This window comes from Hypanus sabinus, chromosome 11 (genome assembly GCF_030144855.1).
Source record: "Hypanus sabinus isolate sHypSab1 chromosome 11, sHypSab1.hap1, whole genome shotgun sequence".
Taxonomy (NCBI): domain Eukaryota; kingdom Metazoa; phylum Chordata; class Chondrichthyes; order Myliobatiformes; family Dasyatidae; genus Hypanus; species Hypanus sabinus.
The window spans coordinates 17,283,829-17,295,999 of NC_082716.1; the positions used below are offsets into that span (position 1 = coordinate 17,283,829).

Genomic DNA, 12,171 nt, shown 5'->3' on the forward strand with positions numbered 1-12,171 from the left:
GAACGCTCGGTTCGTGTCCGGGCTGCTGTCGGAGAGGAGGCGGGGGGGAAGGGCGAGCAAAGTGGGGGTAAGCCAGTCTCGGCGGAACTTGCGAAGGGGCCGGGAAGAAGTGGGCTGAAGCGTGCAGGACGGACGCCGAGGCGGAGAGGGGGCGGATGGCGAGCTGACACCCGCCCGGGCCCCGATCGCTTGCGGCCGTCGCTCGAGCCCCGCCGGAGGGGAGGGGAGGGGAGGGGTCGCCGGCCGGGATGCGCTGAGCGGCCTGGCCTTTCGGCGAGCTCAGGAACTTCAACCACAACTCACCCGGCCTGCTGCAGAAGGAAGGGGGGGGAAAACTCGGCGCGTCCCGGCTTCTAGTGGCAGCGCAGAGTCGGCATCGCCATCGGCGGAGGGACGGTCGGCAGAGAGAGAGGGAGAGCCGGCAAGATGGCGGCGGACCCAGTACAGGTAAAGGGAGAGGAGAGGGGTGGGGAGAGGAGCAGGAGGAGAGTGGTGAGGGGGTAGGGTGGGGAGAGGAGCAGGAGGAGAGTGGTGAGGGGGTAGGGTGGGGAAAGGAGCAGGAGGAGAGTGGTGAGGGGGTAGGGTGGGGAGAGGAGCAGGAGGAGAGTGGTGAGGGGGTAGGGTGGGGAGAGGAGCAGGAGGAGAGTGGTGAGGGGGTAGGGTGGGGAGAGGAGCAGGAGGAGAGTGGTGAGGGGGTAGGGTGGGGAGAGGAGCAGGAGGAGAGTGGTGAGGGGGTAGGGTGGGGAGAGGAGCAGGAGGAGAGTGGTGAGGGGGTAGGGTGGGGAGAGGAGCAGGAGGAGAGTGTTGAGGGGGTAGGGTGGGGAGTGGAACAGGAGGAGAGTGGTGAGGGGGTAGGGTGGGGAGTGGAGCAGGACGAGATTGGTGAGGGGGTAGGGTGGGGAGAGGAGCAGGAGGAGAGTGGTGAGGGGGTAGGGTGGGGAGAGGAGCAGGAGGAGAGTGGTGAGGGGGTAGGGTGAGGAGAGGAGCAGGAGGAGAGTGGTGAGGGGGTAGGGTGAGGAGAGGAGCAGGAGGAGAGTGGTGAGGGGGTAGGGTGGGGAGAGGAGCAGGAGGAGAGTGGTGAGGGGGTAGGGTGAGGAGAGGAGCAGGAGGAGAGTGGTGAGGGGGTAGGGTGGGGAGAGGAGCAGGAGGAGAGTGGTGAGGGGGTAGGGTGGGGAGTGGAGCAGGAGGAGAGGGGGGTGGGGGTGAGAAGGGAGAGTGGTGGGGAGAGGAAGGGTTGTGGTGTGTGGGTGGGAGAGAGGAAAGTTGGGAAGACAAACGGGAGAGACCAATTGGGGAAATGAGGGCTGGGCGGTAGTAGAGTAGAAATATGAGAGTGGGGTGAGTGAATAGGTGAGAATCACAATCAGGTTTACTATCACTGGCATATTTTCGGTATTAGTACAGAACAATAGATAATAACTATAGTTTACTATGTGTATATAAAATTAATTAAGTAGCGTAAAAAGAGAGGAAAATGCTGATATAGTGTTCATGGGTTCATTGTCCATTCAGAAATCTGATGATGGAAGGGAAAAAGCTGTTCTTGAAATGTTGTGTTTGGGGATTTGGGAGGGTGCTGAGTGGGATGGGTCCAACGTGAGTTGGGGAAGGTGGGAGAGTAGAGGTGGTGGGGGAAGAGTTGACGGGAGCGTGAGGGGAAGGCAAAGTTGAACAAAATGATAAGGGGGAGGGGGTTGTGCACTGTGCAGGGAGATATTAATGGAACTCTCCGGTGTTTGCAGTCTGCTGGTGAGTGGTTATGATGATTTTGTGTGTTTGTTAAATGTGAATGCTGAAATGTCAAGGGTAGGAGAAAGTGTGGTGGAGGTGCAGGGATGAAAGTGATGTGGGAGGAGTGTGCGTAATGGAGAACAGGAGAAAGATTGAGTAGACATGATGTGTTGCATGAGAGGAAGGAAAGAAGGGTGAGCGATGATGGGACATTGAGAGAGGAAGGGTGGGGAATATCTTGGAATATTGGAGAGGACATGGTAAATGGGGGTTGAGGAAATGTGAGACTGGATTATAGGGCTGCTTTCAGGGTGATCGTATTGACACAGACAAAATGTCCTCGCCTTTTTTTGAGAAAGCAATTATTTCTGTAACTATATTTTAATGTTATGCCTGCTTAGGGATTGGCTGCAAGTTTAAAAAAGTTTGAAGCAACAGCAATGTCAACAGGAGTTTTCTCCTTGTCTTTAATATTAGTATAATAAATAATTCAAGAGGTAAATATTTGACTGTGTCCCACTTCCATACACCCTTTCTTCTTCCAATGTTCTCACCTGCCCCATTAATCTAAATTGGAATGATCTGGAGTTACAGAGGAGAATGGAACTATATAGATGAAGTTCACCCGGCTTTAGGTGTTTTAATATTATTTTCCTTTATTTGTGCATGTGTTTATGTGGTTGTTTTTGCAATTTGTTCATTTTAGTTTTGAGATTTTGTTGCTTAAAAATTGGGAATTCATTCAGTCCAGAGGAGCCTGATCTCCAGGCCGTAAGAATTTACTTTAATATTGGCCACTGGAGGAGGGGTGGATGAAGGAAAACTGTTTAATTGTTGTTGGATTCTTGGCTTGCTGCCCACCACCAAGTCTCTCATTTCTTAATATCCTATAATGGAGGCGTAGAGAGAGAGGTTGCCGACTGGTTTTAAACAACAGTCTTACCTTTTGCTCTACCCAAAAGGTGGCTGTTTTGGATTAAGTCTGCTACTTTGGTGAGGAAATATTCTTATATGCAATACAAGATCCGTTGTTTTCGAATTTGGCAGGAATAGTGTATTCTGCTTGAGAGTTGTTAATTAGTGCTCTTAACACCCCAAGTGATTTGGTAGGCGGAAGTTTTGTTTTATTGAATATAATATCTTTTGTTCAGTGGTGGCTTCTTGAATTAGGAGGTTGATACTTTATTAATTGAGTGTTCAGGACCATGTGCTCTTAACTTTTCATCATCTAGAAGGAAAGGTAGAATGGGATAGTGAATTAAATGTATTTCAAAGTAAAAAATTTGTGCAAATCCACGTAAGAATTTTGGTACTGACTAGATGGGCTGAATTGCCTTTTTCTCTGCTGTATTTTTCTATGACTCTAATCATTACAGGTTGATAAGTTATGAAATCCTATCTGGTAAAGCATTAGGAAACTATATTTTAGAAAGGACTAAAATGTTTCCATTCAAACTTTTGCATGATCTAATCTTACTGGAACCTACTCCTGTAGTAAGTTCAGCCAATATATGGTTTTGGGTATTCTGGTCTTTCAATGAACGAACATGACTATAACACACTGAGTGTTACACTTTTCCATTCAGTTGGTGCTTTTACAATCTGGACCTAATGCCGTATGTTCCGAGGTGGGTGGGGTGGAGGAGGAGGGAGAATCTTCTTGGTATGTGGCAGCAGCAAAAAAAATCATGTTTGTAATAGATTTCCCTCTATTGCAGTGCATTATGCAATGCGCTGGGCCATCCAGTGGCTTTTTATTTGGAAGACAGAAGTTCTTACAAGTTTTGAGATATTTATCAGGAGGGAAAGCTTTCAGGTACCTTGGCCCTGCAAAGAAAACAACCTCTCCCTCAATGTCGCAAAAACAAAGGAGCTTGTTGTGGACTACAGGAGGAATGGAGACAGGCTAACCCCTAGAGACATCAACGGATCTGGGATTGAGAGGGTGAACAGCTTAAAGTTCCTCGGCATAAATATCAGAGAAGATCTCACGTGGTCTGCGTACTGGCTATGTGGTGAAAAAGGCACAACAGCTCCTCTTTCACCTCAGACAATTGAAGAAGTTTGGTATGGGCCCCCAAACCCTAAGAACTTCCTATAGGGGCACAATTGAGAGTACCCTTACTGGCTGCGTCACTGCCTGATATGGGAACTGTACTTCCCTCAATTGCAGGACACTGCAGAGAATGGTGCAGACAGACCAGCACATCTGTAGACGTGAACTTCCCACTAGTCAGGGCACTTATAAAGATAGGTGTGTAAAAAGAGCCCGAAGGTTCATTGGGGACCCGAGTCATCCCAACCACAAACTGTTCCAGCTGCTACCATCTGGGAAATGGTACCACAGCATAAAGGCAGGGCTAATAGGCTCTGGGACAGTTTGTTCCACCAGGCTGTCAGACTGCTTAATTCATGCTGACACAACTGTATTTCTATGTTGTATTGACTGTTCTGTTGTACATAACTATTTATTATAAATTACTATAAATTGCACATTTAGAGGGATACATAATGTAAAGATTTTTACTCATTATATGAAGGATATAAGTAATGAAATTAATTCAGTTCAAAGAATTCGTTGTTACTGACACACCTAGATGTCTAGTTCCACATTTTTTTTTGACTTTCCATGCCTCCCTGAGTGTGCTGGCAGGTGATACCTATCTGTATGTACCTTTCGCAAAACAATGAACGGAATATTGTGGTTAGATCCATGAATAGTGTGCAGACAACTCCTGCGTTGTTTCTACTGTCTTTAATTTTTAATTATTGAAGAGAATTTTAAGTGCTATTTTTCTGATTCAGTAAAATTTGCTACAAGATTCAGGCACTGAAGATTTGTTTGTACCTGTTTGTTTTTGAAGGGTACGTGTTGGATCTTGGCAGTCAATGGCAATTTTTTCTATAATCACAAAAATAATTAGTATAAAACATAAAACACTAATGGGGTGTATTTCCAGCAATAGAACAACACTTTTGCAAATAGTGGGAATGTTAGAAGGGGAATATGAACTGTGAGGAGCATGCAAAGCAGCCCTAATGTGATGTGATTTAGCAAAGTTGGATGAGAGTGGAAATGCATAACAGATGTAGTTTAACATGAATTATGTTTTTAACATGCAATTATTCAATTTGGTTCCAAAAAACAGAAAGGCGTTATCTGAATTCTGATAGGTTAGGAAGAGAGAAGATGCAATGCAACATGAATGTCCTTATTGATGGGTCACTGAGAGCAAGTGCTCAGGTACAAGTAGGAAGGCAACTGGTGAGCCAGCCTTCGTTGTAAAGGAATTGAGTTAAGGAGAAAAAATGTCTTACTGCAACTGCAAGGATGTTCTTGCCATGGAAATAGTGCAAGGAAGGCTTAATTGACCGATTCCTGAGAAGGCAAGACTTATATGAGGAGAATGAGAGAGGTTCTCATAGAAGTCTAAAATATTGTAACAGAACTCGACAAACTAGAGACTGGAAGGATGTTCCTAATGTGACAGTCCAGAATCAGTGATCACAGCTTTAATGTATGGCAAATCTGGGACAGAAGATTCCATAGCTGCTGGAAATTTTGAGGAACATGCACGTGATGCTGGAGGAATTCAGCAAGTCAGGCAGTATTTAGGGAGGGGAAATAAAGCAATTGACATTTCAGGTTGAGACTCTATATCAAGACTGGAAAGGAAATGGGCAGAAGCCAGGATAAGGAAGTGGAAAGGGAGGAGTAAAAGCTGGCAGGTGATAGATGGGACCAGTGAGGAGGAAGGTGGGCAGGTGAGAGGGGGAATGATATGAGAAACTGAGAAGTGATATGTGGACGAGGTAAAGGGTCAAAGAAGAAGAAATTTGGTAAGAGTGGTGAATGGGCCATGGAATAAAAGGAAGAAGGTGGACAGGTCATGAAATTGGTTGTTTTCCAATCTTCTGGCACCCATCAGAATTTACCAGACTTAAAGACTTCAGAGAAATGAAGGATGAAATAAGAAAATGGAGTTGAGGCCAAGATTAGATTGGCAGTGGCCTCTTTGAAAGGCCAAGAAACCTTAAGGGCTTGTATAGCACACACTGCTCTTATATTCATACATCTTTTGTGCTGCAGTCTATTTTCTTTTGAAATCCATGCCCAAAAATGATTTTTTTTCAGTTGCCTTTTTCCAGAAACATTCTCTTCCTCCCCTGCCCCATTGCATCATTAGGATTTGAAATATTGCTCTGTTCTGAGGTGAATACAACCCAATGCTGTCACCAATTGTATTACCTGTGGTTATCCTTTGTATATTTAACTGTGGGGCAGTGATAGTCTAGCCTGATTCTCTCCTTGTTCCATATTCATGTATAGATTTTTAATGAGTCACCAGATACTTACCAAGGAATGATCATTTGTATTTCCCTCACAAATACTTTAGTATCAGAGCCTATGCTTATTGACTTTCCTAGATGTTCTAAACTTCCTGACTTGCAAACCTTAATCACTCACTGTCCATAAGTAATAGAAGAACCCTTAGAATATATTTGCGGATAATTATCCCAGAGGATAATTGGGATCTTGCACCAATACTAGTTATACATATATCAAATAAAGGGCTCCAAATAGAATTCAAGATTAATTTGGATTTCAATCTTGATATAGTGGATTTGTATTGGACATTAAGAATCAAGTTTAGGTAAATGCATTTTACTTCTAATGAAAATCCATCAATCAGTTTTTTCCCCGTAAACAACGCAATTTTAAATAGTCACTGTTTTCCAAAAAGGGGGAGAACATTAACTAGTAATAACAACAGTTCCTGTTTTAAAATGAACTGCCAAGGTCAGTAGGTATACAGAACTGTGGTGCAATACACACACCTGCTTGAGAAAAGGCACACCTCTGTCAAGAGGTCGGATGCCTGAAAGGCATCTCCAGTTATGAAGTAGAGAGTCTTCGTGGAATGCTAAATAGACTTGCAGACAAATCTCCCAGACTCAAGGTGACAGTGAGATTCCAAGAAGCATAGAAGGCAGCTTTGGATTATACCTATTGAAGAAAAAGGGGAAAGATTTCAAGGGTGAAAAAGATGGAAGGATTTAGAAAATGATATTTGGAATGAATGTTTACTCTCATTCCTGAGGGACACTGTTACTGTCCACCGACATCCATCTTCTGTAGATTTGTGATGTGGACAATCCTTGAGATGCTGGTTTGATTTATTGAATGGATTGAATGCTGTGTTCATTCAACATTTTGGCAAGATACGTTACTGGTAAAATTGATGGATGCAAAGACAAACCAAGTAATTCTATAGAGCATCAGGCATAGTCAACTCAGGAAGTACAACCTGCCTCAGGAGCTGCTGATTCAATTCTATTCAGGAATAATCCAGTCTGTTCTCTGTTCGTCCATGACTGTCTGGTTTGGATCAGCTACCAAATAAGACAAGAAAAGACTCCAAAGAACCGTCAGGGCTGCTGAAAGGATTATGGGTGTGAAGCTGCCCTCGATCTAGGACTTATATGCATCTAGAGTCAGGAAGCGAGCAAGCAGCATTATTGTAGACCCATCACACCCTGGACATCACCTGTTCCAACTCCTTCCTTCTGATAGGTGCTTTAGATCACTGTATGCCAGGACAAATAGGTACAAGAACAGTTTCTTTCCGTATGCCATCAGTCTTATGAACACTTGAATTTTAGTCTATTATAAATCAAGTCCACCTGTACATTCAATGAGGTGGACCTCATTGTATATAGTTTATGATTATTTGCACTATTGTTTTTGTTTGCTTTTAGTTTTGTACAGAGAGAGCTCAGGGAAACCGGCATCAAATTCCCTGTATGTGTCCTCATACTTGGCGATCATAAAGGATTCTGATACTGATACTGATTGTTGCTTTGTAACATTGAATGGAGTGTTGAGAGAGTACCCAGAAAAAAAGTTTGGTTGACACGATGTCAGGTGATAGTAGAAAGGAAAGTTTTGTTTAAAGAAAAATGGGAAGTGGCAAAAAATGACATAAAGAAATTCTTCACTGAATTGTTAATTTGGAAGAAGAGGTTGTGGCAATGCCATAGCTGTAACAGGTTGTTTTGCATGTAGGATTTTAAAGGAACTAATGGATGCCTTTGTGAGTATATCTAAGCTATGAAGAGAAATGCTGAATAATTGTTTTGTAGTAAATACAAGACAGGTTGGAGTTGAAATGGTCAGAGCCATGATGAAATTATTAGAGTGAAGTAAAAGCTGTGAAATGAGCTTCATGGAGAAAATAGTGAAAGATATAGAGGATGCAGAGAATTAACAGCACACAACTTTTAGTTGGTGTTGGAGCTTTGTGCAGGCTTCTACCGGGATATAATAAATGGAAAATCATGGGTGACTTTAATTTGTATATGAATGTTTAGTGCATTTGAATATTTTCACATTGAATATCAAAACAAGGAGCAGGAAATAGATTGTTTTCTGTCATTATAGCCAACATAGCTCTATAAACAGCAATTTGATGACTGTACCTGCTGAAATACTGGGGAACCTTCTTAGCAGAGATAATGAATATACCTCTCTCCTTCAGAAATTGTTTATATCATTTCTGCATAAATTCATTTTCGCTTAACATTATGGCTGTGAGTTGAATGACAGAACAAATTGGGTATGTCTTACACTTGTGACGTCGTGTATAATGTGAGGCTGTATCTTGTTCTAATCCTGACAGACATTTAAACACACACAATGGATTCCCGGATGGAAATTAACTGAGTTTGTACATTGTAATGAATCGTCAATTTCTGTAACTAGATTTGCATTCTTTTGCATAGGAGGAAGTTTAATGTTAAATTGTTCTTTCATTCATTGCCCTTGTGATTGAATCTTGATGGTGTGACCATTATTAATCAGCAAGCTGAGCTCTTGGTGGTTTCTGGTGTTATTTTTCTATAGTAACACGCATTAAATACTGGAGGAACTCAGCAGCTCAGGCTGCATCTACGGAAATGAATAAACAGTCAACATTTCGGGCTGAGACAGTTTTTCAGGTTGACTGAAGAAGATGCTGTCTGATCTGAGTTCCTCTAGCATTTTGTATGTGTTACTTTGATTTTCCAGTATCTGCAGAATTTCTCATTTGTTATTTTTATGTCTTAATAAAGCTTTATAATACATCTCAAATTAATTTTTATTGCAAGTTGATTGCATTTTGTTATGTATTTTTCCAGTGTATATTAAAAAAAACTAGATAGGTCAGACAGTATAAAGTCGTTGATCTGAAGTGATACCTCTCTCTTTCTGCAAATGCTGCCAGACCAGCTGAGTCTTCCAAGCCTTTTCTGTTTTTATTTCTTTCCTTTGCCATAATCACATAGATAATATGTGATTATTTACATAGTTTTTGAAAAAAAATAGGACGTGCTATTTCATTATAATTATAGGAAAAGATGAGCAGCAATGAATAGTAATAAACTTCAGAGTCACAAGTTTTGAATAAAAAAGAATGATCCAAATGGCAGGTGAGATGGCCAGTGTGTGAAGATAAGATTTAATGTTTTGTTCTGAATTTTGTTTGGTATATAAACAGTTAGGGAGCACATAAACTTGTAACTCATTCACTGAATGAATTCTCTTGAAAGTTATTGTTTCATTCAGAAGCATTTTGAGAGGTTAAAGTCAGCCAGCTACTGTGTGAGTGCTTTTATACCTGTAATTGTCAAAATCCTAACAAATGAACCATGCCCACTGACACTTGTGAATCCTTCAAAGTCTGAAAATACAACTATTGGAGATGTGAGCAGGATGTTATTTATTGAAATTAATATTTTTGGTAACTGATTTTCCTTCTGCAATTAAGCTGTGAAGTGGTGATGCATTTGATCCACAAAATAGCTGGATATACACATCTATACTCGCGTCATTCTACAGATGTGCAGTATCCTAACGAGTTGCATTATTGATTGGTATAGAAACTGCACTGTGGTTAGTCAAACCTGCATCACCAGCACTGGCCTACCCACTATAAAGGACATGTATATAGAAAGGTGCCAGAAAAGGGCCAGTGACATCATGAAGAATTCCACTCACTCTGCTCATGGACTGTTTGTTCCATTTCCATCAGGGAGGAGGCTATGTAGCGACATGCCAAGATCGCCAGACTCAAGAACAGTTTCTTTCCCAAAACAGTGAGGTTGATCGTGCCTAGCATCACTTTAAGGACAATCAATACAGTGCCTATAAAAAGTATTCACCCTCCCCATGGGAAGTTTTCATGTTTTATTATTTTACAACAATGAATCACAGTGGATTTAATTTGGCTTTTTTGACACTGGTCAACTGATAAACTCTTTTATGTCAAAGTGAAAACAGATCTCTACAAAGTGATCTAAATTAAGTACAAATATAAAATGTAAAATAATTGATTGCATAAGTATTCGCCTCCTTCAAGTCAATATTTAGTAGATACACCTTTGCAGCAATTGCAGCCTTGAGTCTGTGTGGCTAGGTTTCCACCAGCTTTGCACATCTGGACACTAATTTTTCCCTGTTCTTAACAAAACTGCTTAAGCTCTGTCAGATTGCACGAGAATTGTGAGTGAACAGCCCTTGTCAAGTCCAGCCAGAAATTTTCAATTGGATTGAGGTCTGGATTCTGACAGGGCCACTCCACAACATTAACTTTGTTTTTAAGCCTTTCCTGTGTAGCTTTGGCTTCATGCTTTGAGCCATTGTTTTGCTGGAAAACAAATCTCCCAAGTTGCATTTCTCTTGCAGAATGCATCAGTATTTCCCTGTATTTTGCTGCACCCATTTTACCCTCTACCTTCACAAATCTTCCAGGGCCTGCCACAGTGAAGCATCCCCACAGCATGATGCAGCCACGCCATGCTTCATGGTAGGGATAGTGTGTTTTTCATGATGTGTGGTGTTGGCTTAGGCCAAACAGTGTTTAGTCTGGCTAAAAAGCTCAATTTTGGTTTCCTTAGACCATTAGAACCTTCTCCCAACTGACTTCAGAGTCTCTCACGTGCCTTCTGGAAAACTCTAGCTGAAATTTCATGTAATTTTTTTTCAACAGTTTGCTTACTCTTTGCCAGTCTCCCATAAAGGAAGTATCCAGGCAGCAGTTGAATGTGTAGAGTCTCTCCCATCTCAGCCACTGAAGCTTGTAACTCCTCCAGAGTTGTCATAGGTCTCTTGATGGCCTCCCTCACTAGACCCCTTCTTGCATGGTCACTCAGTTTTTGAGGACAGCCTGCTCCAGGCAGATTTACAGCTGTGCCATAATCTTTCCATTACTTGTTGATTGACTTAACTGTACTCCAAGGGAATTTTCTTGTATGTATCTCCTGACCTGTACTTTTCAATAACCTTTTTGTGAAGTTGCTTGGAGTGTTCTTTTGTCTTCATGGTTTGGTTTTCACCAGGATACTTATTCACCCAGCAGTTGGACCTTCCAGATACAGGTGTATTTTTACTACAGTCAATTGAAACACCTTGACTGCACACATTTAACTGATTATGTTGCTTCTAAAACCTATTGGCTGCACCATTGATGAGTTGGTGTGACATATTAAAGGGGGGGGGGTGAATGCTTATGCATCAATTATTTTGCATTTTATGTTTGTATTAATTAAGATCACCCTGTAGGGATCTGTTTTCACTTTGATACAAAAGAGACTTTTTCTGTTGATCAGTGTCATGAAAGCCAATTTAAATCCACTGATTCAATCTTGTAAAACAATAACATATGAAAACTTACAAGATGGGGTGAATACTTTTTATAGGCACTGTATATAAGCTATCTTGTGTTTTTATATTGTGTATTTTTTATTATTAACGTGTTCTATATTTTGTGGATTTTTTGTGTGCTGCGTTGAAGCCGGCGTAACAATTACTTTGTTCCCCTTTACTTGTGTACTGGAAATTACATTAAAGAATCTTGAAGGAATCTGACTTGGATTGTTTTGTATTGATAATGTTATCCATTGATTCCATATTGAGGGATTGCAAAAATGTATACGTCATGGTGAAAATCACTGCATCAGTAGTGTTCTGCCTAGATCCATAAACACTGATGTATAAGACACTGATGTTTCAGTCAGCTGATTAAAAAAAGTTTATCTTTTTTTTCTGTTGGATCCTGCAGTTGTGTTTGGTGTTTTGAGATGCATGATACCTTGACTAACGCTGCTTGTGTTCAAGTACTTTTTTGACTTTCAGCCACTACAGCCAGTTTTACCAAGGAGGCAATGAGGTTTGAACTTCCACTTTGAGTCAGATAAAATGATGCTACAATTGTTTCATTTAGGATGATGTGGGGCAGGGATAGAACTGACAGGTTTAGAGTAGTACAGTAGTGTAGTAGTTAGTGCAGTGTTTTACAGTGCAGCTGTAAATCAATTGGGGTTCATTCTCCACTGCATCTGTAAAATGTATGTACATTCTCTCATGACGGGACTTTCCTCCAGGTGTTCTGGTTCAGTCCC

The 12,171-nt window shown here is 41.6% G+C and overlaps 1 protein-coding gene across 2 annotated transcripts in view; it reads left to right on the forward strand.

Annotated features, from left to right (window-relative positions):
• The first annotated feature begins 227 nt into the window (after nucleotides 1-227).
• LOC132401723 (serine/threonine-protein kinase N2-like) overlaps nucleotides 228-12,171 on the forward strand; it is a 134,765-nt gene continuing 122,821 nt past the window's right edge. Inside the window, exon 1 of one of the 2 annotated variants that reach the window (XM_059983843.1) lies at nucleotides 228-447. In XM_059983843.1, coding sequence (XP_059839826.1) covers nucleotides 427-447 — 21 coding nt within the window. In that variant the 5' untranslated portion in view covers nucleotides 228-426. The remainder of the gene's footprint in view (nucleotides 448-12,171) is intronic. The other variant, XM_059983842.1, reaches the window with a different exon arrangement.